The 27,475-nt window shown below is 39.2% G+C and overlaps 2 protein-coding genes across 7 annotated transcripts in view; one reads left to right on the forward strand and one right to left on the reverse strand.

Moving 5' to 3' along the window:
* The window catches only part of PIGN (phosphatidylinositol glycan anchor biosynthesis class N), a 105,037-nt gene extending 102,446 nt beyond the window's left edge, over nt 1-2,591 (reverse strand). Inside the window, 3 exon segments of the mRNA XM_043559018.1 lie at nt 77-225; nt 2,147-2,225; nt 2,421-2,591. The gene's annotated coding sequence lies outside the window, so the exon portion shown is untranslated.
* Nucleotides 2,592-2,818: 227 nt separating this feature from the next.
* RELCH (RAB11 binding and LisH domain, coiled-coil and HEAT repeat containing) overlaps nt 2,819-27,475 on the forward strand; it is a 116,739-nt gene continuing 92,082 nt past the window's right edge. For 4 of the 6 annotated variants that reach the window (XM_043559019.1, XM_043559020.1, XM_043559021.1 and 1 more), the window contains exon 1: nt 2,820-3,582. In XM_043559019.1, coding sequence (XP_043414954.1) covers nt 3,054-3,582 — 529 coding nt within the window. In that variant the 5' untranslated portion in view covers nt 2,820-3,053. Of the gene's footprint in view, nt 3,583-27,475 lie in introns of all 6 variants that reach the window. The other 2 variants (XM_043559022.1, XM_043559024.1) reach the window with 1 other exon arrangement.

A 27,475-nucleotide genomic window follows, 5' to 3' on the forward strand; every position in this document is an offset into this window, starting at 1 on the left:
TCTGGTTTGTGCCACTTCTTAAACATTTTTATTGATAATTAAACCTTTGTGTATTGCGGAAAAGAAAAGTACTTACTGAGAAGATGGCCAGTTGATGTGTTGTGGTCTTGAAAGGTCATATAAACAAGTCCATGATTACAGGTTGTGAAGAAGAATCAGGAAACTACAGATTTGCATAGGAAGTCAATCATGGAAGCAATTCTACATCCAACTTCTTACAGCTCTCTGAGAAGACATATTTTAAATCTGTTTTCAAGTTACATTTTGGAAATCCGACCCTAAATTAAAGATATTCCCTTTGCACCCTACTGACTTGTTTTTTTTCCAGCTTTAGCTACTAAATAGTTGATATTTGTTTTATTTTTAAAAACCTCTCAAATATTTTCAACATATACTAATATTGCACTAATTGAGAACTGACTATAGTAAACACATTTATGGTGTACTAGGTACCAAGCACTGTGACAAGCACATTCCTAATTGGGTACTTTTCATTACCCCCTTGACAGATAGATGTTAAGGGAGACTGAGAGAAGCTAAGTAATTTTTTTAAGGTCTCGCAGCAAATAATAGGCAGAACTGGGACGTAAACTCTGGGCTCTCCTACGTAATAAGCAAAAGCCTCTTCAGGGACCCTAAGTGCAGGAGATTCAAAAAATTCCATTACAGGGATGGAAATACTGTATGTAAATAATCCATTTCCAATCATGCCCTTTCCATGCCTATCACTAGTCCCTCCCATTCCTCCATTCCAGAAATTGATTCCCTTTCAATCTCTCTGGAAAATTCAATTACAGTAAACATCAGCAATACTTTGTGCTAATAAATAGTAACAGGATACAGCATTAGCTATTTTGATACTATTTTCCTAAGATCGGGATCTTTTTTTTCATATTTTTCTACAATGTATAGCACAGAAAAATATTTAGAATTTGAACATCAGCAGCTAACGTTCTATAAAAAATATTTTGAGGGGCGCCTGGGTGGCTCAGTCGGTTCAGCGCCTGACTTCGGCTCAGATCATGATCTCACGATCCGTGGGTTCGAGCCCCGCGACAGGCTCTGTGCTGACAGCTCTGAGCCTGGAGCCTGTTTCAGATTCTGTGTCTCCCTCTCTCTCTGCCCCTCCCCCGTTCATGCTCTGTCTCTCTCTGTCTCAAAAATAAAGGTTAAAAAAAAACTTTTTAAATAAATAAATCAATAAAAAATATTTTGAATTCCTAAGTACTAACAGTGTCAAAAAAAAAAAAAAAAACTTCTAGCAAAAACAAAAGAAAAAAACCCCAAAGCCTGATTCAAATGAAAATCTTAGTTTACTGAGTCTGGGTAAACTGAAAGCCGACACTTAACTGTTGGCATACTTTTACACGTAAACCAATAACCTGACCTATGGTTATATAAGAATGCTCTATTTTTATTTTTCCACAGAGCTAAAGGAGATACTTTACTACTTCCATGTAACGTGTAACTTGCCTGATAACACAATTACTGCCACCTATTTATTTTGGTGCTTACAGGGAGCTATACAGACAGAGAGGAAATTTAAAACCTTGCAAAAGCGGCAATCTATGGGTGAAGAAAATAGAAGCTCTTAGGAACAGCGTTCCAATGCTGTTGACTGGAAACTAACATCCCTTTACCACTCGCACGGTGATCAGGGAATGACATAGAAGATAAACGTGGAACTTCCAAACTTGGTATACTCTAGGTGCTAACATTTGATAAAGGAAATTAAAAGTGTCCAAAGCATCCAAGCTTTAAAATAATCACGTTCCACAGTCAATACCTTATTTCCAGCCTAAATGGCCAAGTCAGAAAGACTGCAAGGCATAGTGGGAGAAGAATGGCTTTGGACATAATAAGAAAACGGACTTTAAAGTTCCTCGGAATACTTCCTAGTGGAGTTGACTTGACCAAGCCATTGAACGTTTCTAGACTTCAGTTTACTTAGCTCTCTGCTGATGGGGCTGCATTTGTGCAAACGGTGTTTTAAATCCTAAGTGCTCATTGAGCCCCTCAGAGCTTGTTACACAAGCCGAGGCTTTAAGAATATTTATCCACAGATCCAAGGAAATCCAAAACCCAGAGTTCTACAGTCCAGTTACTTTCTCCACCTCCCGCACCCCTCCCTTTTTGTGGCACCAACTCGGTGGCTAGAAGGCGGTCTTCCAGAAGTTCCAGCAGCCGGTGCTGTGGCCAGGCCTCCAGAGCGGACAGTCACTTGGCTGGGAAAGGAAGAGAAAGGATGTCAAATTCTAACAACTGCCCTGGGCACCTGCTACACGTGCGAGGGCAATGTCACCGCCTGGCAGCAAACAACAGCAACAATAAAGTGAGAAGTATTACGGAAGCAGCGTGTCCGCAGGCGTGAGGCCAGTTTTGGTGCCACCACACCTCTGCGCTCTGGTCCCCGGGCTTACCTGGGGCTTAGCCGGGTTACGCGTAATCTCGGGAATGAGGCCTCTTCCGCGCAAAGCTAGCTCTCCTGCAGAGTTACCCTCTGCCCCTTGAAAAGACAGCCAAGAGAACGTTCCTAAACCACCGTCATAACTGCCCCTCAACCGCGGAACGCCCCCGAAACCTACCTGCCCAGGGGCTGCTCTCGCGATAATTCTAGGGCCCGTCCTTCGTAACTCCAGTCCCTCCCTCCTCCTCTGGCCAATCAAACAGGAGTGTGGGCGGAGTTTTGCCTTTGAGTTGGGAGCGGGCCTTTCAATCTTTGCTCTCTGGCGTTAGAACGGGCGGGGCTGGGGCGGGGCTGGGGCGGGGCTGGGGCGGGGCGAGGGGCAGGACATGCACTCTTTCTCGCGAGACTGAAGACCAGGAAGACGCCTGCAGAGCCCGGCTGCTGGTGCAGCAGTGGCTGAGGCAGCGGGTGCTGCTGCATCCGGACCTCCTGCCTCAGAGTCTCCTCCTAGTCTCCGGGTGGGGAGGTGGGACGTGGCCAGGCCAAGGTTGTGGTAGTGCGCAGTGCCCGCTGCGGCTTAGGGGGAATTGAGGCTGAGGCCTGTCAGAGCCAGTCAGGGAGGCGCCCACAGTCCTGACAGGATAAGATGGCGGCGATGGCGCCTGGAGGTGGTGGCAGTGGTGGCGGCGGTGTGAATCCATTCCTCAGCGATTCGGACGAGGACGACGACGAGGTAGCGGCGACCGAGGAGCGGCGGGCAGGACTTCGGCTGGGTTCCGGGAGCGGCCTAGATCCTGGCTCTGCGGACTCGCTGTCGCCCCAGGATCCCGTGGCCTTAGGGAGCAGTGCGCGGCCAGGGCTCCCCGGGGAGGTGTCGGCGGCTGCGGTGGCACTGGGGGGCTGTGGGGAGACCCCTGCCCGCTTGTCCATTGACGCGATCGCGGCTCAGCTGTTGCGCGATCAATACTTGCTGACCGCTCTGGAGCTGCACACCGAGCTGTTAGAGAGTGGCCGCGAACTGCCTCGGCTGCGCGACTACTTCTCCAATCCAGGCAACTTCGAGAGGCAGAGTGGGACCCCGCCGGGGATGGGGGCGCCGGGGATCCCTGGAGCAGCTGGCATTGGAGGCGCAGGAGGTCGGGAACCGAGTACGACGTCTGGCGGGGGACAGCTCAGTAAGTGAACGCAGCCTGTGTCTCTGGCGAGGTGGTTGAGATTGTCGGGCAGGTAGTGAGCATTAGAAACGTTGTAGAGAGAGAGCTGGAAAGGGTGGGGGTCTTTGCGGTGGAAGCAAAAGGATCTGGCGGCGACTCTTCTCTCTTGTGTGTCTCCAACCTTGGGCTGGTCTTGCATTTGCTCCTGGGTTCCCCTGTTGGCGTCGGTCTCTAAAATACCCAGTTTCCAGTTCACTGGCTGTTACGGGGCTACAGAAGGCTCCCTTGCAAACTGGCTTATCGCCTTAGTCATTTTTTCCCTTTTCCTCTAATCTCCTGAATCACCACTACCAGGAAACTGTGTTTCTTAAATTGCGCGCAATAAGTCTTTGACTCAAAGTCAAGCGAGAGCAAGGAATAGGAAATGTTCTCTCCGCAAAGTCAGATCCTCTGAAGACCCTTTGTGTTTGGAATGGCCTTCGCACTCAAAAATTGGATTTCCTGCCGCACAAAATGTGTTCTGTTTAACTAAGTCCATTCAATTCCATTTCGATGCCTTACATTTCAGTAGTTTCCAAAATTGCGAGAAATCTAAAGAGCAGGGCGGTGGAGTTCTGCCTGTGGTCTATCTCGTGATGCCACCACCTCGCAGGCTTTTTTTTTCTCTGCATAACGTAGGAATTTACCTTTTTACCAAGTTATAAAAATTCTTAGCACGATAAAGTAATTGTTTACCCCACCTGGCGTATATTTATAAGCGTTTCTTACGGCCTGAAAACCTACTCTCGAGGATGTATTCTGCATTACCGGTATCCTCTTCCGGCAGGCAACTTAGATTTTCCCTTACTAATGGTGTGAGAAGTTTTAGTATGTCAGGCCAACTGGAATTTACTAAGAAAGGTTAAATGTACGATTTTTAAACTGCAGCGCAATTGATTGTTTTGCCTCTCCGTCAGCATGGTGCCAGAGAATTCTGTTGCCAAATCTAGACACGGTGCAGGTGCAAAGGGTGCATTTTCCATCAAGGTAAATCCCAGGCAGATTTCTCTCTTTGATACGAAATTTTCTCAGTAGGTACAACTTCCTTACTCAGTATGTAGGATAATCTTCTTTTCAGGAAGAGCTGTTCTCGTTGCCGGCCGGCCTAAATGTCTTCTTTGTAAATGCTTCCCCCTCCTCCCCCCCCCCCCATGTTTAGTTAGTTGCTTGTGTCTTCCCCCCCCCCCCTCAGTGGCTTGTTTCATTGTACTATTTGCATATGTAAACTGTGGTCTTTAATTGTTTTGTATTTGGTTTGTTGACAGCATCATTTTTCTCCGTTAGATAGGTACTTCTTGAGGGACCTCTTTACACCCTTCATTCACACTTTGCATAGTCCCTAGCCTATTGTTGAACGTAACTTAATTACATCTGCTGTTTTTCCACTCTGTTAATATAATGAAATAGGTTATTCTTTGCTTTGTGACTTCATTCTAGTTGAAAGAATTTCTTAGCCTACCTTATTGCAGCTTGATATCACTGTTACTCGTGAAAATTTCTCTTTAAAACTTTCTGTATATAGAAATAGTTATATTTAGGGGGGCCGGAGTGGCTCAATCAGTGGAGCATCTGACTTCGGCTTAGGTCATGATCTCATGGTTCGTGGGTTCGAGCCAGACATCGGGCTCCTTGCTGTCAGAGCAGAGTCTGCTTCGGAGCCTCTGTCCCCCTCTCTCTCTGCTCCTCCCCTGCTCACGCTCGCTCTCTCTCTCTCAAAAATGAATAAACATTTTAAAAAAAAAGTTGTATTTTTGATTTAAACTCTAAGTAGTATTTTCAAGTGAATACAAAGGACATGAACAAAAAAGAAAAAAGTAAAAATTATCAGTAATCTCACCAATGATATTTGCCTTTCCTGTCTTTTCCATTCATATATATTAAAAAACTAACATTGGATTAAATTATTTTGTATAGCTTTATGTTATTTGACAGGCACTTTTTTATCATCAACTTTGATGTAAGACGGCATGCAACAAAATGCACCTATTTTAAAGTGTATAGTTTGATGAGTTTTGAAAAACTAATCACTATTGCAATTAAAATATAGAACATTTTTATCATCCTCAGAATTTCTTCATATTTCTTTGCATTATATCCCCAGTCCCACCTTTAGACCTCTACTGATCACTATATAACAGTTTTGCAGCCTGGGCACTATCAAAATTTTGGACCTGATAATTCTAGAATGTTTAACAGGATCTCTGGCCTCTCTTTTCACACTAGATGCCTGTAGCAACCATTCCTACTCCATCTCTCAAGTTGTGACAACCAAAATGTCTCCAGCATTGTCCAGGGAATGGGAGGCCAAAATTCCCCAGATTAGGAACCACTTCTATACATAAGTTTTGCCGGCTCTAAAATTTCATATAAATGGAATCATGGAGCGCATATATTCTTTCCTGTATGGTTTCTTTTTGCATAAACACATATTTTCATTTCATTTGGATAATACCTAAGAATACAATTGTTGGGTCATATAGTTACTATATACTTAAGTTTATAAGAAGCTGTCAAACTGTTTTCCAAAGTGGTTGTACCGTTTAGAATTCCCATCACCAGTGTATGAGAGTTCCACATCCCCTAAACACTATTTTCAGGCTTTTTATTTAACTTCTATGAGAGATTGGTGGTATCGCATGTGTTGTGTTGTTTTTTTTTTCTTTTTCCCCAAATGTTTATTTATTTATTTTTGAGAGAGAGAGCAGGGGAGGGGTAGAAGGAGAGAGAGAAACCCAAGCAGGCTCCTGCTGTCAGCACAGACATGGGGCTGGAGCCCAGGAACCTTGAGATCACGACCTGAGCTGAAATCAAGAGTTGATCGCTTAACCAACTGAGCCACCCAGGCGCCCCTCATTGTGGTTTTAATTTTTGTTTCCCTGACAACTAGTGATGCTGAACTCCCTTTTCCTGAGCTTTTTGCCATTAGTATATTTTCTTTTGTGGGAAATGTCTGTTCATGTCTTTAACTGAATTTTTAAATTAGGCTTTATATATTCTGGACCCAAGTCCTTTATTAATATGTGTTTTGCAAATACTTTTCCCAGTATGGTTTGCATGTCATTTTTTAAATTTCTTCCAAGTCCAGTTAATCAAGTTTTTCCTTTAATGATTCATGATTTTTGTGTCCTAATGAGAAATATTTGCCAATCCCAAAGTTGCAGAAATTTTCTCCTACATTTTCTTCTAGAAGTTTTATGGTTTTAGCTTTTGCATTTAGGTCTGTGATGGCAGGACTGCACTTCAATTAAGGTTATAAAAAAAAGAACTATTTCTTAAATATTCTTTCTATAAATGTGCAAACATAGCACAAGCTTTAGTACAGTTTAAATACAAATGCGTTGTATATATCAAAATATCAGTGCCTATAAATTTCTTAATCTAGTTAGAAAATAGATAAATGCTAAAGTAAGTCTGTAAGACTGTGCTTAGTACCATGTTTTGAAGATTTTGACTAAGCTCTGGAATGCACAGATTATATTTTAGGAATTCAGAGGATAAGTGTTCCTTTAGGATTGGACTACTGCCTGTTTTTTAAAGATCCCCTATGTTCAAGTTTAGTGTGTTGATTATTGCTAACTGGATTATGACTTTATAAAGCTCAATAAGAACATTTTGGTTGATTATACAGTGTAAAAATTGATAGTTTGGATTATCTAAAACATTAAGTTATTTTTATTTCTTTTTTGTATATATTTTGATTGATATATATCAATCTGAAAATTTATCATACTTTGGAATATTAAATATGTAACCAAAAGTAGTTTCTTTCATTGATGTCTAAAAACAGTTTAATTTTGGGGGCGCCTGGGTGGCGCAGTCGGTTAAGCGCCCGACTTCAGCCAGGTCACGATCTCGCAGTCCGTGAGTTCGAGCCCCGCGTCGGGCTCTGGGCTGATGGCTCAGAGCCTGGAGCCTGTTTCTGATTCTGTGTCTCCCTCTCTCTCTGCCCCTCCCCCGTTCATGCTCTGTCTCTCTCTGTCCCAAAAATAAAATTAAAAAAAACGTTGGAAAAGAAAAAAAAAAAAAAAAACAGTTTAATTTTGCAAGATTTACTGAATTATTTACCTAGAAGTCTGTTGACCTTAGGTAAGTATTATAGTATGATAGTGCTTTTAAAATACTTAAAGAAGTCTTCATACTGTATTTAATCTTTTTTCTTGACTGAAAGAGTAATCCATGTTTGTAAAACATTCAAATAGTAGAAGAATTTTATGGTTTGAACAGACACACACCATTTATATTTTTTCTCTGTATTTTTGCCAATTGGGCCAGAATAAACTTCCATTTAGTAATTGTTTTGCTTTTCAGTTAGATTGCAAGATAAAAATTATGGCAATGTCATTGATTAACACTGAGCAGATTGTAGTATCTTTGCCAGAGGAATGCTGGTTCCACTTTGAAGTTTTAGAGCACTGATCGAAATCGGACTGTAATTTCAGAGATGAGCCCAACTTTTTTTTTTTATTTAGTAGAGACAGTAGGTGATCAGATGGAGAAGACAAATGACTTAATGCCTGTCAGTAATGGATTTCTTTTATTCTGTATTTACCATGTCTTCAAGGTTTTTTTTAAATTTTTTTAAAATGTTCATTTTTGAGAGAGAGAGAGAGAGAGAGAGAGTGCTAGTAGGGGAGGGGCGAGAGAGGGAGCCACAGAATCCGAAGCAGGCTTCAGGCTCCCAGCGGTCAGCACAGAGCCCGACCCAGGGCTCAAACCCACAAACCACGAGATCATGACCTGACCTGAAGTTGGACTCCCAACCGACTGAGCCACCCAGCCACCCTACCATGTCTTCAAGTTTTTATAAGGTAGCTTGTCAAGAGGCAGTCATTTATGATTGTGATAATTTCACTTGTGAGTCTATAGCTCTCTTGAGTCATTTTCCTCCTTTTCAAAGTTTTCTGTTTCATGATCCTACCTGTCTTTCTCAGAATTCTCAGAGTGCATATCTCACTGTGTTCAGTATTTCTTTTTCAGTATCACCAATGCTAAGCTGTCATGATGACAGTCTTCCAACGTTCCCATCTTTTTCACTTTACAAAGTACTTCCTCCCTCGTTAGGATGAAATTGGGTTTAGTGCTTCCTCTGGCTTCTGAGAGAAAATATCAGTAAATATTGCTAAAATATTTCCAAACTGTTTCAATAAAATAATTTATTAGTTTCACTGCTTTTAGCGAATGAGACTTTCCACTATTGTCTAGACCATATACATTCCTAAATTTATCTGTTGTATAACTGGCATTTTTCTTGCCAATGCCTTTCTTGTATCAAAAGTAGTCACATAGTCTCACTGGCTAGCACGGAGACTTGAATATAGTTGCTATTCAATATCCTATGTTGATCAATGTATTTTTTAAATTGTATAATCAGTTAGGATTGTGGGAATCCAAAAGATGTTTAATGCAGGTCCTTGAGCTTATGTTCTTGGTGAAAAGGCAGCAGGACTAACACATGAAAAAGCTATAGAACAGTGACACAAAAAATAGTGTAAACATTCAGATATAGAAAAATTATTGCTGATTGTGATGATGAAATGGTATTTGTGGAGAAAGTGGAATTTTGAATAAATAGTAACTTTATTATTTGGCCATATTTAGACTCTTTATCGTGAGTGAGGAAAAGAAAAAGGAAGTGAGGGTAAAGGAAAGATAATATTTATTTTATATTTTGCCTTATTTAAAACATCTGGGACCATGTTTACCATTATCTGGCTCTCCACTAAATAAAGTGATTCCATTTGGGTACTTGTAAAAATGCAGTATGATATTTCAAGCCATTGTGGTATTTGGGCTGAAAGGAAACAAGATAGGGATTTTAATCAGAGAAAGCAGACCTTATTTCTGTCAGAAATTGAAATTATACTTTCTATTTTTCAAAAAGAAAGTTAGTGATCTTCAGAGTGTATGCGTGTTTTTTTTTTAAACTTGATTGGAAAAAAACCTAGAATTAATATAATTTTCATTTTGCTTAGTATTTTTAGGTCAAAGACTAAGTTTGGTTAATTTGTTTTTATATGGCTTTAAAAAATTTTTTCTTAAATGTTTGTTTATTTTTGAGAGAGAGCGAGAGACAGAGTGTGAGCAGGGGAGGGGCAGAGAGAGAGGGAGACACAGAATCGAAGCAGGCTCCATGCTCCGAGCTGTCAGCACAGAGCTTGATGCAGGGCTTGGATTCACAAACCACAAGATCATGACCTGAGCAGAAGTTGGCTGAGCCACCCACGTGCCCGATTTTTGTATGGCTTTTAACTATGCTTCTCTCCCCTGTGGGTTTTTTTTTTTTTTTTTAACGTTTATTCATTTTTTAGAGACAGAGAGAGACAGAGCATGACTGGGGAGGGGCAGAGAGAGAGGGAGACACAGAATCGGAAGCAGGCTCCAGGCTCTGAGCTGTCATCACAGAGCCGGACGCGGGGCTTGAACTCAAGAACCAGGAGATCATGACCTGAGCTGAAGTTGGACGCTCAACCGACTGAGCCACCCAGGCACCCCTCCCCCATGATTTTTTGATGAAAAACATTTACCTTGGTCTAAAAATTACAAATACCGAGAAAGGTCTTAAATATTAACAGCTTATTTTTACTGGCTTCTACCTATAAGTACTGAGATTTGATGATAAATTATGGTTTCTAAGTTATTTATACTAAAAATATGCTGTTGATGTTTAAGTAAATAGTGTTTTGCTGTTTGTCCGTATTTTGAACTCTGTGCCTCTTTGATTTGAGGAGATTTACATTAGTTTTATTTTGTTTTGTTTGGAGTAAGTTATTTCTTCATACATGTCTGGCACTTGTCTACTTTTTTGTTACTTTATATTGAATATCATCTATTAGTTGAAATTGCAAAATAACCGTAAAAAAATCATTTTTTGCTCACCAACTATTGGTACCTATGTACCAGTTTATCTATTCTTAATGTCCTGTTGCCATTTGTGACCTTGAGGATCAATGTTGTTTGGAAAGGAAATCTTCAGAATCGGTTTATAATTCTTATTATAGTGTTGATACAGATCTCTTTTAAGATATATTTAGCATGTGTCAAGTGAAGAAAACTATTTTATACCAAAGTTTTTTATTGCATTGCACGGGGTGTCTTGTAAATATTCTGTGCGTGTGTATGGAAGTAGAATTATCATTAGAAAAGGACCTAGCAGGGCACCTGTGTGGCTCTGTCAGTTGAGCTTCTGACTCTGGATTTTGGTTCAGGTCCTGATCTCCTGGTCGGTGGGGTCAAGCCCTGCCCTGCGTCAGTCTCTGGCTGGCAGCGTGGAGCCTTTTGGGATTCTCTCTCTGCAGCACACCCTCTTCCCCTTCCCCTGCCTCTCTCTCAAAATAAATAAACATTAAAAAAAAAAAAAAAAAGGAAAAGAAAAGGACCTAGCAACAGTCTTAAAGTTTCTAATGTTTCTTAAAGACTTTCTTTACCATCATGGTGAAAATTGAAAAAAAAAAAAATTTAAGTTTCTTTATTTATTTTTGAGAGAGAGAGAGTGTGTGTGTACAGGGAAGGGAAGAGAGAGAGAGGGAGAGAGAGAATCCCAAGCAGGCTCTGCGGACGCTGGGCTCGATCTCACGAGAACAGTGAGATCATGACGTGAGCCAAAATCAAGAGTCACATGCTTAACCAACTGAGCCACCTACGTGCCCCAAGAATTAAAACTTTTTTGTTTTTTGTTTCTTTTTTTGTCAGAGATGGATGTGTAAGGAGAGTTAACCAAAGAATGTAAGGTGGAATGATGAGAATTATGAATGTATCACCAAAATCTCTAGTCCATTTTATCAGTGTTCTTAAGGATGAATATTTGCATTTTGTGCCCTTTAGTACGTCATAATAGTAAGAATACTGATTTTTGTCTACTAAACTTTTATTTATTTTTAATGTTTATTTATTTTTGAGAGAGAGAGACAGAGTGTGAGAGGGGGAAGGACAGAGAGAGAGGGAGAAGGAAACACAGAATCTGAAGCAGGCTTCAGGCTCCGAGCTGTCAACACAGACCCCGACACAGGGCTCGAACTCACAAACTGGGAGATCATAACCTGAGTTGAAGTTGGACGCTCAACTGACTGAGCCACCCGGGTGCCCCATCTCCTAAACCTTTAAATAAGAGGTCCGTATCAAAAAGGTAGCCTGTATTGATAGGTAATTTTTGAATCTATGGTCTCACTGGACTCTTCCCAACAAGTTTTTTCTACAAGCAATATTCTCTTCTGATTGTAGTTTTGATAAAAATATGTGTGACACGAAGGCTGGAACATAAAATATGGACTCATGCACTGTTGGTTTGATACTCTGGAAAGTAACTTGGCAATATCGATCACTTTGTAAAAAAACATATTCTTTAATCTCCAGTTCTACTTCTGTAATTTATTATAGACATATATGTTTGTTTGCATTAAAACAATTGAACCGTCATTTTTTAAATATCATTTATAGGTAAAAGTATTAAAGATTTAAAAAACCCTAAATATCAACAGTAAAGATTGGTTAATTAAAACAGAATAGTCTATATGTGCTAATGTGGAATGATCACCAAGTTCTATTATAAATTGAATAAATTAATAACAAGTGTATATGTTTCCATTTATGTACAAAAAAGATATTTGCATATGCCTAGCATAATTTAAAAGGATACATACAAACAATGGAGTATTACTTGGAAATCAAAAAGAATGAAATCTTGCCATTTGCAACTACGGAGATGGAACTAGAGGGTATTATGCTAAGCAAAATTAGTCAGAGAAAGACAAAAATCATATGACTTCACTCATATGAGGAATTTAAGATACAGAACAAATGAACATAAGGGAAGGGAAGCAAAAATAATATAAAAACAGGGAGGGGGACAAAACATAAAAGACTCTTAAATAGAGATAACAAACAAGGTTGCTGGACGGGTTTGGGGAGGGGTAGTGGTCTAAATGAGTAAGGGGCATTAAGGAATCTACTCTTGAAATCATTGTTGCACCATATGCTAACTAACTTGGGTGTAAATTAAACAATACATAAATTTTAAAAAGCAACAACAAAAAACAAAAATAGAGTCTATACAAAAAAAAAAGGATACATACAAAAGAGGCTAAACAATGATTGATACTTCAGAGGAGGATTGCCGATTGGGAGATGGGCACAGGGCCTTACCTTTCCTTGTGTGCCCTGTTATATTTTCCCACAAATCATGTAGTTAGTGGCAGGACTAGGATTCCAACCCAGATCACTAACTTCAAAGCCTACGCTCCTTTCATTACAAACAACTGCTGTTTTATGTCTGCTTTAAAATAGCTCAGCAGGAGTTCTTAGGTCATTTTAGTGTATGATTGGGCAACATAGCTTAATTCATTCAGAGTATATCTTATTAACTCCATCAGAATAGCCACCCTCCTTAATGCAGAAAGCAGGTCAGATAGTATAAAATTGACCATTTAAAAAAAACGGTCAAAGTGACAAACCGTAGCACCACACACTAAGGCAAAGGTGAATACTCTGCCTAAAGCATCACTTAATTTCATCAAGAGGTCCATGTTACAGAGTGCTTCACTTAATCTATATCAGGACCTGCATACCCTACATGTGATTGTAGGATATCCGGGTTGTAGACCAGGATCGGCTGAGCCTCACATTAGAGCCCAATATGGTCACTAATGGTTCTTCTGAATGAAATAATCTTACAAGGGCGAATTCATTTATACTCTCTTTTTCAGTCTTGACGTTTTGCTGCATGGTTACATCTCAAGTTTCTGGTGTAGTCACAGAGCATGACTAAGCCTCAAAGAAGAGAAGACCACAATGGAAGTCATGGGTGTAGCTTTCTTCCCAGCAATCAGAAATGATGTGCATTTGTTTTTGTAACCAGTTGGTCCTGTTGTAGGTGGATAAGGTTGCTCACTCAAGGTAGTGTCATCATATTTTCTGTTATTTCTCACCCTCTCAGTTCTGTGCTTGTGTGCTGCCTTAGTTAAGGCCTTTAGCTCACATCTGGACCATCATTTTTAACCTTCTAACTGGTTCATGTGCCCTTAATCTCTTCTTCCATCATTATTATTACTTGATCTTAAAAGCTATTTATTTATGCCACTCCAGCTGAAACCTTTTAAAATTGCTTCCTCCTGTCTAAAGCAACTTTTTCCAAACATTTTTTTATTAGCAAAATTGTATATTACAGAAAAAAAGAATTTGCAAACCTGTTTGGGAATTTACAAACCTATCTAGGAATTTTAATATTTTCCCATTTTTTTGCATAGTATATGATAAAAGTGATTTTAAAATATTTTATTATGGATATATATAATAAAGTTCCTCCTAACATTTTGTTTCTTTCTGCCTTTTCAACCATGCTGTCCATATACAAAACTTTTATTGTACTCCCATTGTTTACTCAGTGTCCCTTAAACATAATTTTTATATATGTATGTATGTGTGTATATATATTTTTTATTTTATAGCTCAGCCTGGAGCATGTCTTTTTTTTTTAATGTTTACTTATTTATTTTGAGAGAGAGAGAGAAAGAGAGCATGCTTACATGACAGCAGGGGAGGGGCAGAGAGATAGGGAGAGAGAGAGAATCCCAAGCAGGCTCCGCGCTGTCAGTGCAGAGCCCGACCAAGGGCTTGATCTCACAACTATGAGATTGTGACCTGAGCCAAAATCAAGAGTTGAACACTTGAACTGACTGGGCCACATAGGCGCCCTCTAATAAACTCTTAATAGTGAATTTTTTGGGTGTTAGTTTTAGCTGACTAGGTTTTGGGTTTTTTTTTTTTAATTTCTTTTAATGTTTTTTTTTTTTTTTAATTTTTTTTTTTTCAACGTTTATTTATTTTTGGGACAGAGAGAGACAGAGCATGAACGGGGGAGGGGCAGAGAGAGAGGGAGACACAGAATCGGAAACAGGTTCCAGGCTCTGAGCCATCAGCCCAGAGCCCGACATGGGGCTCGAACTCACAGACCGCGAGATCGTGACCTGGCTGAAGTCGGACGCTTAACCGACTGCGCCACCCAGGCGCCCCAATGTTTATTTATTTTTGAGAGAGAGAGACAGAGTGAGAGCAGGAGAGGGAGACACAGAATCTGAAGCAGGTTCCAGACTCTGAACTGTCAGCGCAGAGGCCGACGTGGGGCTCAAACTCACAGACTGCAAAATCAGGACCTGAGCTGAAGTCAGACACTTAACCGACTGAGCCACCCAGGCGCCCCTCGCTGACTAGGTTTTTTTTCTTTTAAGATGTTAGTTGGAGTTTATGCCTCATATCTGTGTCTTCTTTCATACCTGGAACCAAAGCCTAAAGTAGGCAATTTATAAATGTTTATTTTACACGAGTATTGAAAGGAGACCGTGTTTTGTCTTTGTGTCACCAGCACCTAACACCATGCCGGGCAAAAAGCTTTGAATAAATGTTGAATATGTGCTAAAGAAATGACCTTTAGGTAGATAGTAGTATCGTCTAAATATGTGAGTTTAGGGGTGCCTGGGTGGCGCAGTCGGTTAAGCGTCCGACTTCAGCCAGGTCACGATCTCGCGGTCCGTGAGTTGGAGCCCCGCGTCAGGCTCTGGGCTGATGGCTCGGAGCCTGGAGCCTGTCTCCGATTCTGTGTCTCCCTCTCTCTCTGCCCCTCCCCCGTTCATGCTCTGTCTCTCTCTGTCCCAAAAATAAATAAAAAACGTTGAAAAAAAATTTTTTTAAATATGTGAGTTTAGCATATTCCTTGTGAGAATTGGCCTTTCCCTCTGTAGCCTATTCCCTCAGCTTTGCCTGAGCAAAGCCCAGTCAAGTGTGATCTTTCTGAGGCCATTCACATTATCAAGCCCAGCTTACCTGGAGCCTGGGAGATCTGAACCTCCGTGCCCTGAGTTATTATTCAAGAGAACTTAATGGTTTAGAGCTCAGGCCTCCACATCGGAGAGCTTGACTTGACATTTCTGCTCTGCCGCTTGCTAGCTGTGCGACTCTGCGTTGTTTGTTTCCTCTACTGTAAGAGGCAGATGGCGGTGACTCCTCTTGTGGAGGGGCTGTTTGTTATAAGGTTAAAGAAGGTTACACGCAGAAAGTGTCTGGCACAGCATCTGGCATAGAACAAGTGGTCAGAACATGTTAAAAATGCAATAATAATAATTTTTTAGTGTTTGTTTATTTTGAGAGAGAGCGCGTGCACATGTGCAAGCAGGGGAGGGATACAGAGAGAAGGAGAGAGAGATTCCTAATCAGGTTCCACGCTGTCTGCACAGAGCCCGGTGTGGGCTCTCTCATGAACTGTGAGATCGTGACCTGAGCTGAAGTTAGGAGTAGGATGCTTAACTGACTGAACCACTTAACTGCCCCCAAAATATAATAATAATTATTGATAATAGTTATTAATACCCCTCCTTTTTGCCTGACAACCGTTCATAGGGCAAAATCCTCCAGCACTATAGAAGTTTTAACTTAAATAAATAGTTTGTTATAAAGTTTCTGCATTTAAGTCTTTTCTTAAGGTTTAGTCTTGTGACTTTGAAGGCTAGCCCATTGTGGAATCTTGTGACAAAGAGAAAAAGACAGCTGACTGCAATCTGGGAGACTTGATTCTCTGCCTTACTCACAGATTAATTCATTGAATCTTTAACATACAGTGATCTGATTGTATCATTGTTATCTATATACATGACTTAATTCCAGTGACTTACAGGCTTATTTAAGGCAAGGACCAACTCTTACCAAATTTATATTCCCCACTGAGGATTATTAAATACTGAATGAATGCATAGTTCTATGTTCTTATCTGTGAAAATGTGGGGGTTGGACTATCTCTAATATTCTAGTTTTCAAATATTTTGAACGTAGGGGTCAGTGAAATGAGCCCCAGCATTGGAGAGAAATTGAGGATCAGAAAATATAAATGTAAGTTTTGTCCTTGCCAGATCTGTAAGATCCATACTTAATTTATTTTTTTATTTTTTTTTTCAACGTTTATTTATTTTTGGGACAGAGAGAGACAGAGCATGAACGGGGGAGGGGCAGAGAGAGAGGGAGACACAGAATCGGAAACAGGCTCCAGGCTCTGAGCCATCAGCCCAGAGCCCGACGCGGGGCTCGAACTCACGGATCGCGAGATCGTGACCTGGCTGAAGTCGGACGCTTAACCGACTGCGCCACCCAGGCGCCCCAAAGTGGTTAACATATTAAAATGTTTATATACAACCTCAGGTTTAAGGATAATTTATTATTTTTCTATATATTGAATTTCTATAGCTTATATTTCTTTGTTATTTACTATGACATAGATTTATTTAGGCATGGTTCAGTAAACCACCTTTACAGAAAGAATTCAAATATAAAGCTAATTGTTTGGTAATACTTTTCTCCCTATCCTTTCATTATGAATTGGGTACTTTCATGACTTTTTAATTATCAAATGCTCACATTATAAAAAGTATTAAATGCCTCTGGGGGTAAAATACCAAAATACCAACAAAACTAGATGGTACAAAGAAGAGTATATAGTGAAAATTTTTAATTCTTTTTTTTTTATGTTTATTTATTTTTAAGAGACAGAGAGACAGAGCATGAGCGAGGGAGGGGCAGAGAGAGAGGGAGACACAGAATCGGAAGCAGGCTCCAGGCTCTGAGCTGTCAGCACAGCTGACAGAGCTGTTGCTTAACCGACTGAGCCACCCAGTGCCCCTAATTACAGTTAGTTTTTAAAGTACTATGTAATTTCCATAAAAGATACCTTTTCAGTTTTTCGAACTGTTGTAAAAGTATATCCTGCCAATAGTGCTAAAATATTAAAATAAATATATGTGAGACTTTCATATGTGATTTATGAAATTAATCTGCACGCTTTATAGTCACACTGTGTATAATGAATTTAGTTCTCAGACTTAATTTGAAACCTACATACAGGTTTTACCGGTTTGCCAACTATGATGAAACTTGTGAGCCATTCAGTTTCTTGAGTTATAAAGTGAATTATTAAGAAGTTACATAACCCTAGAATTTGAAGAAATGCTTTGTGGCATACTCCATATTAGAATATGATAGCTTCTTTCTTAATAAAAGAGGTTAAAAGTGGGGCGCCTGGGTGGCGCAGTCGGTTAAGTGGCCGACTTCAGCCAGGTCACGATCTCGCGGTCTGTGAGTTCGAGCCCCGCGTTGGGCTCTGGGCTGACGGCTCGGAGCCTGGAGCCTGTTTCCGATTCTGTGTCTCCCTCTCTCTCTGCCCCTCGCCCATTCATGCTCTGTCTCTCTCTGTCCCAAAAATAAATAAACGTTGAAAAAAAAATTAAAAAAAAAAAAAAAAGAGGTTAAAAGTTTCAAACTCTTTCTCTTTTAATAGTATTTAGAAAGGCACTTACCTTGGAAAAGAATTGTGGCTGAATCTAAAGAAGCATGTTTCTCTTAAGGCTATAGTATTACCTGTTATTAGTCTGAAAATCCAAAGTACTTTTACAACATTTGTTATAGGTTATTTCAGTCAAAATTGAAATTATTTTCTTCATTAGTAGTTTTTTTTTCCTGAAATAGAACAAATTTAAGTGAATTAGGAGATTTTTACTTTTGTGACATCTTAGTTATTATTTAGACAGGTGTCAGATTTTTTTTTTTTTTGAAAACATAAAGTTGTGGTTAGCCTGGACTAAAACATTTGGAAAATATTTTTCAATGGCCATAATAATGCCAACTTGAAAACTGTGTGTATGTTTGCTTTCCCCAAGGACTTTCCCATTATACAGAGGAGTTCTTTGAAAATTTCAGAGAAATACTAACAGTATAATGGAGAAATAATGTATGGTGGTTAAACAGCTCTAACCTAGGTCTGTATGTATGATTAAACATAATATGAAGAGGAAAAGAAAGACATACTTAGAAAACTAACATTAGATGGATACTTAACATTAAAAAAATACTGATCTGAAATCAACAACCAACAACATTCTTTTTTTTTTTTTTAAGTTTATTCATTATTTTGAGAGAGAAAGAGCAGGTAAGGGGCAGAGAGAGAGAGGGAGAGAGAGAATCCCAAGCAGGCTCCATGCTATTGTCATGGAGCCTGATGCAGGGCTTGAAGCACGAACCTTAAAGTCATGACCAAAGCTGAAACCAAGAGTCAGATGCTTAAGCAACTAAGCCACCCAGGCACCCCACAACCAACATTGTCCTTAGCATTCCATGAAAATCAGGAATAAAACAGTGAGGACTGATGTCACAATACCAGAATATTGGTTGATAAAAGTTCATCCTATTGGGTATACATGCTTTATACATAATACACATGTTGGAGAGATCAGAATGAGTTGCTAAGATGTGACTAAGAGTAGAGGATATAGTGCTCAAGTGGAGTTTCTGGTTAGGGCAGTAATGGCCAGATAAACTAATATCAGAAAATCTAGATGTTAGATACATGGTCAAAGAATGTGAATAGAAAATTTGCACACGCACTTAAAGCAAATGGCTAATATATTTTTTCAAAGAGTGTTCATGTTCACCAGGAACCAGAGATGCACAATTAAGGAAGGTATACTTTTATGGTATGTTAAATTGGTGAGATTAAAAATAATAATACCAAGCATTGCCATTACTACAGATGGAATTTAGATTGCTGTATATACTTATTTTGGAAAGCAGTGTAAGGAATATGTATCACTAGCCTCCATGGTAAGGCAGATTCTCACCATATAAGCTTTAATTTCAAACAGTAGAGGGAAAACATTAAAAGAATTTTTTTTTTGTCATTTAAGACAATAATAGCTATTTTCTAGTGTTACAACTCTAATATCAAAATCTAGGAGTCAGTGGATCCTAGCAGTGTTTAATGTAACAAATTTTATTATTTTTACCTTTTTTTACTTTATCTCATATCTAGATATTTCTCAACCCTCTGTTCATCCAAAAATGCATCCTATTTTTTATGCTTTTCAAATTAAGCTGCAGATAACAGTATACTTTCCTCTAAATATTTTAATATGCATGTCATTAATAAGAGCTCAATATCTAGAATTATTTTTCTAGATATAAAGACAATAAGATATAGAAGTCTTTTTTTTTTTAATGTTTGTTTGTTTCTGAGACAGAGAGAGACAGAGCATGAGCAGGGGAGGGGCAGAGAGAGAGGGAGACAACAGAATCCGAAGCAGGCTCCAGGTTCTGAGCTGTCAGCACAGAGCCCAATGCAGGGCTCGAACTCACAAACCATGAGATCATGACCTGAGCCAAAGTCGGTCACTCAACCGACTGAGCCACCCAGGTGCCCCAAGATATAGAAGTCTTAAGTGTACCATTTGATGAGTTTCAACCAAAGAATACACCTGTTATAACCCAAACTCCTGCCTATATATACATTACTTTCACCCCCGAAAGTTCTCTCATGCTCCTTCCCAGGTAGCACCCCACTCCAAGAACCACTATTATGATTTTTTTCTGCCATAAATTACTATTGCCTGTCCTAAAACTCCACTTAAACGAAATTTTAGAGTATGTTCTCTTGTGTAAGGCTTCTTTCATTCAGCATAAAGCACTGAGGTTCATGTTGTTGTACGTATCACTAGTTGTTTTTTGGTTGCTGAGTAGTGTTCCTGAGTACAACTCATTTTTAATGTGAACTTTTTTAAGTAATCTCTCCACCCAACATGGGTCTAGAACTCATGACCCCGAGATCAAGAGTAGCATACTCTACCAACTGAGCCAGCCAGGTGCCCTTTCAAGGTGAACTTTGGACACTTCTGTGTTTACTATTGCTGTTATTTCTTGGCTCATGCATAAAATTATCCTGTAATGAGGGATACTGTAATATTTTGGGGTTTTTGTCATTTTTGTTTATGCTGTGTTGAAACTTAAATTAATAGCAAGTTATTATTTATCAGGTATAATTAAATTATAAGGAAATTAAATGCTTCTCTGGATACAAACACAGTGTTCTAAGAAGAGTGCTACATACAGAATTTTACTTAGTTCACCTTAATAGGAATTTAAAGGTAAGGCACATTGATAATGACCTAGCTCTATTTGAAGAGTGAAATCATTTCAATCATTGCCACGTACTGATTGTTTTAAAAGAAGATGATGAGGGGGTGCCTGCCTGGCTGGCTCAGTTGAAGAGCATGTGACTCTTGATATTGGGGTTGTAAGTTTGAGCCCACATAGGATACAGAGATTATTTTAACAAAAACATTTTTTTTAAATGGGGGAACCCTAGGTGGGGTCCAAATCTATGTTTCTATAATTTGCATTGAGTCGTCCATATTGTGCTTTCTCAACACAGCTGGTCTATTTCCTTACATCAGTATAAATAGTGAGTACTGCGTAAAGCGGCTCATTTTAATAAAAGACAACCTAGCCTCTAGTTTTTCCCTTTTTTGCATTAGCCAGATAGGTCACCCTTAGTAAGTATCAGCTTTGATTTCTTCACTTAAGTGAGAATGTTTATATAGTGTTCTCTGTTTAGGGATACTTACAAATCTGGTGAAAGCTAAGGACTCTCCCCCACCACTACCGTGCACTTAAAACACAGAACCTGTGAGGCTCCTCTGTTCACCTTCTGTATCTCATATTATAAATTCAATAAATGAAGTCTGTAGGAGTCATTTTGTTTTCTCTTTTTTACTTAAACCCACATCGTATTAGCAGGACATGTGGTTCTACATTAAAAACGTAAACTGAATCTGACCACTTCTCACATTTCTGCTGCCACTTTTCCAGCTTAAATCTGATTATCTCTTACCTGCATGACTGTAATAGCCTCTTTTTAAAATTTTCATTTTATTGGGGCGCCTGGGTGGCGCAGTCGGTTAAGCGTCCGACTTCAGCCAGGTCACGATCTCGCGGTCCGTGAGTTGGAGCCCCGCGTCGGGCTCTGGGCTGATGGCTCGGAGCCTGGAGCCTGTTTCCGATTCTGTGTCTCCCTCTCTCTCTGACCCTCGCCCGTTCATGCTCTGTCTCTCTCTGTCCCAAAAATAAATAAACGTTGAAAAAAAATTTTTTTTTTAAATAAATAAAAAAATAAAATTTTCATTTTATCGTTTTTTAAGTTTTCATTTAAATTCCAGTGAACATGCAGTTAATACTAGTTTCAGGTGTAGACTTTAGTGATTCGTCACTTCCATACAACACCCAGTGCCCATCACAAGTGAGCTCCGCGCCTTAATCCCCATCACCTGTGTAACCCATCCCCTCTGGTAACCATCAGTTTGTTCAACAGAAAACATCTGTTTCTTGGTTTGCTTCTCTCTCTCTCACTTTTTTTCCCTTTGCTTGTTTGTTATGTTTCTTAAATTCCACGTATGAGTGAAATCGTATGGTATTTGCCTTTCTCTGACTTACTTCACTTAGCATAATACTCTCTGGCTTAATTGCTGTGTCTACAAACCACTTTTGCATATGGCATATATAAGCCAAATATATGAGCCAAAATGATTTTCTAAGAATTGTATGCTTTGTTGTTTCTCTTTGTATTTGAAATAAAATTCAGACTGTTTACAGTGGGTTTCAGATTGTTTACACTAGCCTCTGTTGTTCCTGACTCAGGTCTGTCTGAAACTCTTCTACCTCGTTCTCACCTCCTCAGAAGGGCTTTCTCTGAGCACACTAATATTACACCCCAACCTGCAACTACCTACTCTTCTGGCCTTGTCTTCTTTTATTTTCTTTATGCCATTTTGATCCTCGGAGTTAATTGATTGATTGATTGATTTTCTTTTTTACTTAATGTTCTCGTCTCCACTGTAGACTTTTCTCTAAGAACGGGGACCTTGTCAGTCTTGCTGACTCAGAATCCCCTGCACTTAGGATGGTGCCTGACAGATAGTGATAGGGTGTGAAGGGTGTTCAAGTGTTAAGTGCAGTTCACTAAGCCTTTACCTAATTGGAATATTTGAGTCTCTCATTTCTTTTTATTGTTTCCTAAACAGGAAAACAGCAATATATTTTTATAATAAAGGCCCCAACACTTGCAAAATCCTACAGTGTCTTCGGAGTAGGAAAGCTAGGCAGTTGTGTACTATCTTGGAAACAGTAGAAAGCTGAGCTAGTGTTTACTAAGGAGGAACCGCCTTCCTTGAAAAGCTTCTATGAAAAACCAGTTCTGCATGTGTAAGTGTAAAATTTAATATAGAAAGAGATTCCTCTGCAAAATCGATTTTATTAATGTATTTTACAGACTGGTTCATTCCCGTACACTATTATAAAATGTCCTTGCTGGTCCTTTACATCCCAGCCTGCCTGACCCCTCGTAGCTTCTATACACTGAAATCTTACTACTTACACCATGCTAGGCCTCCACTTTGAAAACTCCATATACTTGTTTGTTCTTCCTCTCATTAGTTAACTTGGTGGACATTTATTCTTTAGGGCTCAGTTTAAACTGTTTTCTGATTGGGGCACCTGGGTGGCTCAGGAGGTTGAGCGTCAGACTTCGGCTCGGGTCATGATCTCACGGCTTGTGAGTTCGAACCCCGCGTCGGGCTCTGTGCTGACAGTTCAGAGCCTGGAGCCTGCTTCAGAGTCTGTCTCTTCTCTCTCTCTCTCTCTCTCTCTCTCTCTCTCTCTCTCTCTCAAAAGTAAATAAACATTAAAAAAAAAAACTTTTTAAAAATATTTTCTGATTGAAGCCTTCCATGGCTCCATTGAATCTGGGAGTCACTGATAGTCAAGTGGAATCTAAGAGACAAGACAGTTGTGTTTAAACAAACAAACAACAACAACAACAAAAACAACTACATCACAGAGATCTAATAAGAGTTGAGATATTTTTGTATAAATTAATTTTTCCTTGGGGCGCCTGGGTGGCGCAGTCGGTTAAGCGTCCGACTTCAGCCAGGTCACGATCTCGCGGTCCGTGAGTTCGAGCCCCGCGTCAGGCTCTGGGCTGATGGCTCAGAGCCTGGAGCCTGTTTCCGATTCTGTGTCTCCCTCTCTCTCTGCCCCTCCCCAGTTCGTGCTCTGTCTCTCTCTGTCCCAAAAATAAATAAACGTTGAAAAAAAAAAAAATTAAAAAAAAAATAAATAAATTAATTAATTAATTTTTCCTTTTCTATCGTTGTTCTTTTCTGCACCGTACTTGATCTTTTGGCATAGTATGTCTTTCTTCTGTCTTTTTCACTGGTTATGTACCCAGAATCGACAACAGTACCTGGCACAGATTATGGTGCTTCGTATGTGTTTGGTGAATGAATAAATGATGGAACATTAAAACCACCCTTAGTATGGGAATCATGTAAACACAGGCCTCAGGCCATATTTGGTTCAGGCCTTGGCTGGCCAACCGCTGTTCTAACACATTATTTCTTTTAACAAATGAATGCTTTTAAGTTATAGAAAATAGGGAAAGCAGTTCTTTTCAAAATGTGTTCTGAGTAACATTACCTCCTTGTGGTAATACATAGATACTCAAAAAAGGAATGTGTTGGATAAATGATTTGGGGAAATGCTATCTTATGTTGCTTTACCTCATGACTTTTAGGATTCTTTGATACACTGATGTGCTCTATAAAACCTGAGGTTACACACATACACACCTGTATATTTGTTTCTTTCTTTTTTTAAAACTCTTCTTAGGAGCATCTTGAGGCACAAGGACCTTTGGTGAAAAATATTTAGGGAACTGATTAAGTTTACTTGCCTTCATTTGAGAAGGATATTTTTGTTGAATACAGAATTTGAATTGCATTTTTTTCTTATTGCGACTCCAGAGTTGTTCCTTTTTTTAAATTAATAGTTTTATTTAGGCAGAATTTATCTTAAAATTCACCCGTTTGGAGTGTATGATTCAGTTGTTTTTAGTATAGAGTTGTGCAACCATCTCCTAATCTAAATTTAGATCATATTCATCACCCCAAAAAGAAATTTCTCACCCGTTATCACACATCCTATTCACCTCCATCCTCCAGCCCTAGGAAATTACTTAATCTACTTTCTACCTCTATAGTGTTGCCTATTTTGTACATTTCTTACATGTAATATGTGGCTATTTTGTGACTGGCTTCTTTCACTTAGCATACATTCAAGCTTCATCATGTTGTAACATGTATCAGTATTTCAGTCCTTTTTATTGCTGAGTAACAGTCAGTCCTATGGGTGTATATGCTACATTTTGTTTCTCCATTCATCAATTAATAGGCATTTTGTTTTTTCCACTTTTTTTGCCGTTATGCGTAATGCTGCTGTGAACAATCATATACAAGATTTTGTGTGGACATACGTTTGCATTTGTTTTGGATGGAAGAGGAATTGGCTTGGGTCATCTGGTACCTCCAGTGTTTAGCCTTTTGAAGAATTGCCAACTATTTTCCAAAGTGGCTGCACCATTTTACATTCCCACCAGCAATATATGAGAGTTCTAATTTCTCCACATCTTGGCAAACACTTGGATTTTTTTGTCTTTTTATTAAAGTAAGGTATAATTCATATACCCAAAATTCACCATTTAAAGGGTACAATTCAATTGTTTTAGTGTATTTACAAAATTATACGATCATTACTCTTCTGTATTCCAGAACATTTTCATCACCCCTAAAAGAAATCCTATATCCATTAGTAGTCACTATTCATTCTCCTCTATCACCACTGATCTATTTTGTGTTTTATGGATATGCCTATTCTAGACATTTCATATGAATGAAATAATACAGTATGACCTTATGTGTCTGGCTTCTTTCAGTTAGCATATTTTCAGGGTTTATCTACATTGTAACATGTGTGAGTACTTTTTCCCTAATACTCCATTTTATGGATATACCACATTTTATTTATCCATTCATCACTTGATGGACATTTGATTCATTTGTGTTTTGTTGTCATTGTGAGTAATATTGTGAGTGAACACTCATGAACAAGCTTTTGTGTCAATGTAGGTTTCCATTTCTCTTGGGTATATACCTAGGGTATATACCATATGAGAATTCTATGTTGAGGAACTACCAAACTTTTCCAAAATTGTGGAGCCATTTTACATTCCAGCCAGCAATGTATGCAGTTTCTGCTTTCTCCACATCCTCTGAAATACATGTTAGCATTGTCTGCTTGATTATAGGCATCTCGTGGGTTTGAAATGGTAATTCATTGTGGTTTGATTTTCATTTCCCTAATGACAAGTGGTGTTGAGCATCCTTCAGTGTACCCATTAGCCTTTTATATACCTTATTCTTTTACAAGATTGCTTCAGCTTTGGGGGTGCCTGGCTGGCTGAGTCGGAAGAGCATGCAGCTCTTGATCTTGGGGCCGTGAGTTCAAGCCCCACATTGGGTGTAGAGATTACTCAAATGAATAAACTTTTTTTAAAAAAAAGATTGTGGTGTGCCTGAGTGGCTCAGTCAGTTGAACATCTGACTTCTGCTCAGATCATGATCTCATAGTTCATGGGTTTCGAGCCCTGCATCCAGATTTGTGCAGGTGGCAGGGAACCTGCGTCAGAATTTTGGTCTCCCTTTCTCTCTGCCTCTTCCCACTGTTGCTCTCTCTCTCTCTCTCTCTCTCTCTCTCAAAAATAAACATTAAAAAAAAAGATTGCTTTTTCTAGGATTAATTTCTCAATATTTGCAAAAGAAGGGGGGAAAAGTCAGCAAAGATTTTTTTTTTAATTTTTTTTTAACGTTTTATTTATTTTTGAGACAGGGAGAGACAGAGCATGAACAAGGGAGGGTCAGAGAGAGAGGGAGACACAGAATCTGAAACAGGCTCCAGGCTCTGAGCTGTCAGCACAGAGCCCGACACGGGGCTCGAACTCACGGACCGTGAGATCGTGACCTGAGCCGAAGTCAGCCGCTTAACCGACGGAGCCACCCAGGCGCCCCTCAGCAAAGATTTTTTTAAAATAGGGATTGCAAGGTTTCCATTGAATCTGTGTATTAAGGATTTTTGCTGTGCTAACATGGATGGATCTTCTCATCTCTGAGCTTGGGGGGTGTCTTTCTTAAGTATTTTATTCTTTTGTATGTTATTGGAAATGGATTTTTTTAAATTTTTTTTCATGTTTATTTATTTTTGAGACAGAGAAAGACAGAGTATGAGAAGGGGAAGGGAGAAAGAGAGGGAGACACAAAATCCAAAGCAGGCTCCAGACTCTGAGCTGTCAGCACAGAGCCCAATGCAGGGCTTGAACTCATGAACAGCAAGATCATGACCTGAGCCTAAGTTGGACACTTAACCAATTAAGCCACCCAGGCATCCCGGAAATGAAATTCAAAAATAAATTTTTTTTTTTTTTTGCCTTAGGATTGTTCATTGCTAGTATCTAAAAATTTGAATTTTGTGTGTTGATCTTATGTTCTGCAACTTTTAGAAACTTACTTCTTAGGTCTAATTATCTTTTAGTGGGTTCCATAGTTTTTTTATATTTAAAATAGAAATAGTTGTATTTCTTCCTTTTCAATCTGGATATCTTTGGTTTCATGGGGTTTTTATGAGGAATCAGCAGTCATTCAAACTGCTGTTCCCCTATATGTAAAATAATATTTTTCTCTGGCTGCCTTTAATATCTTCTCTTCTTTATTTTTGGTTTTCAGCAGTTTGATTATGATGTGCCTAATTTCTGTTCTCTTTAACTTCATTAGTGTTTTTTGAGCTTTTTGAATTTGTATCTGTCCCATCTCTTGTCTTACCTATTGTTGACCCCAGTTTCACATTTATCAGATCTTTCATTATTTTCCCATAGGTCCCTGAGCTCTTAATTTTTTTTTAATCTTTTTTTTCCTCTCTGTTCTTAAGATTATATAATGTCTATTCATCTATCTTGAAGGTCATTGACTCCTTCCTCAGTTATTTCCATTTTGTTATTAAACTGTTTAGAGGATTTTAAATTTCAGATAATTTCCTATATTAGGATTTCCATAGGTATTTTTGATATTCTCTGTTTTTCTGCTAAGACTTTTCTCCTTTTTTTTCATTGTATGCACATATTCTTCTACTTCACTGA

The sequence above is a fragment of the Prionailurus bengalensis genome, chromosome D3, assembly GCF_016509475.1.
Source record: "Prionailurus bengalensis isolate Pbe53 chromosome D3, Fcat_Pben_1.1_paternal_pri, whole genome shotgun sequence".
NCBI classification, from domain to species: domain Eukaryota; kingdom Metazoa; phylum Chordata; class Mammalia; order Carnivora; family Felidae; genus Prionailurus; species Prionailurus bengalensis.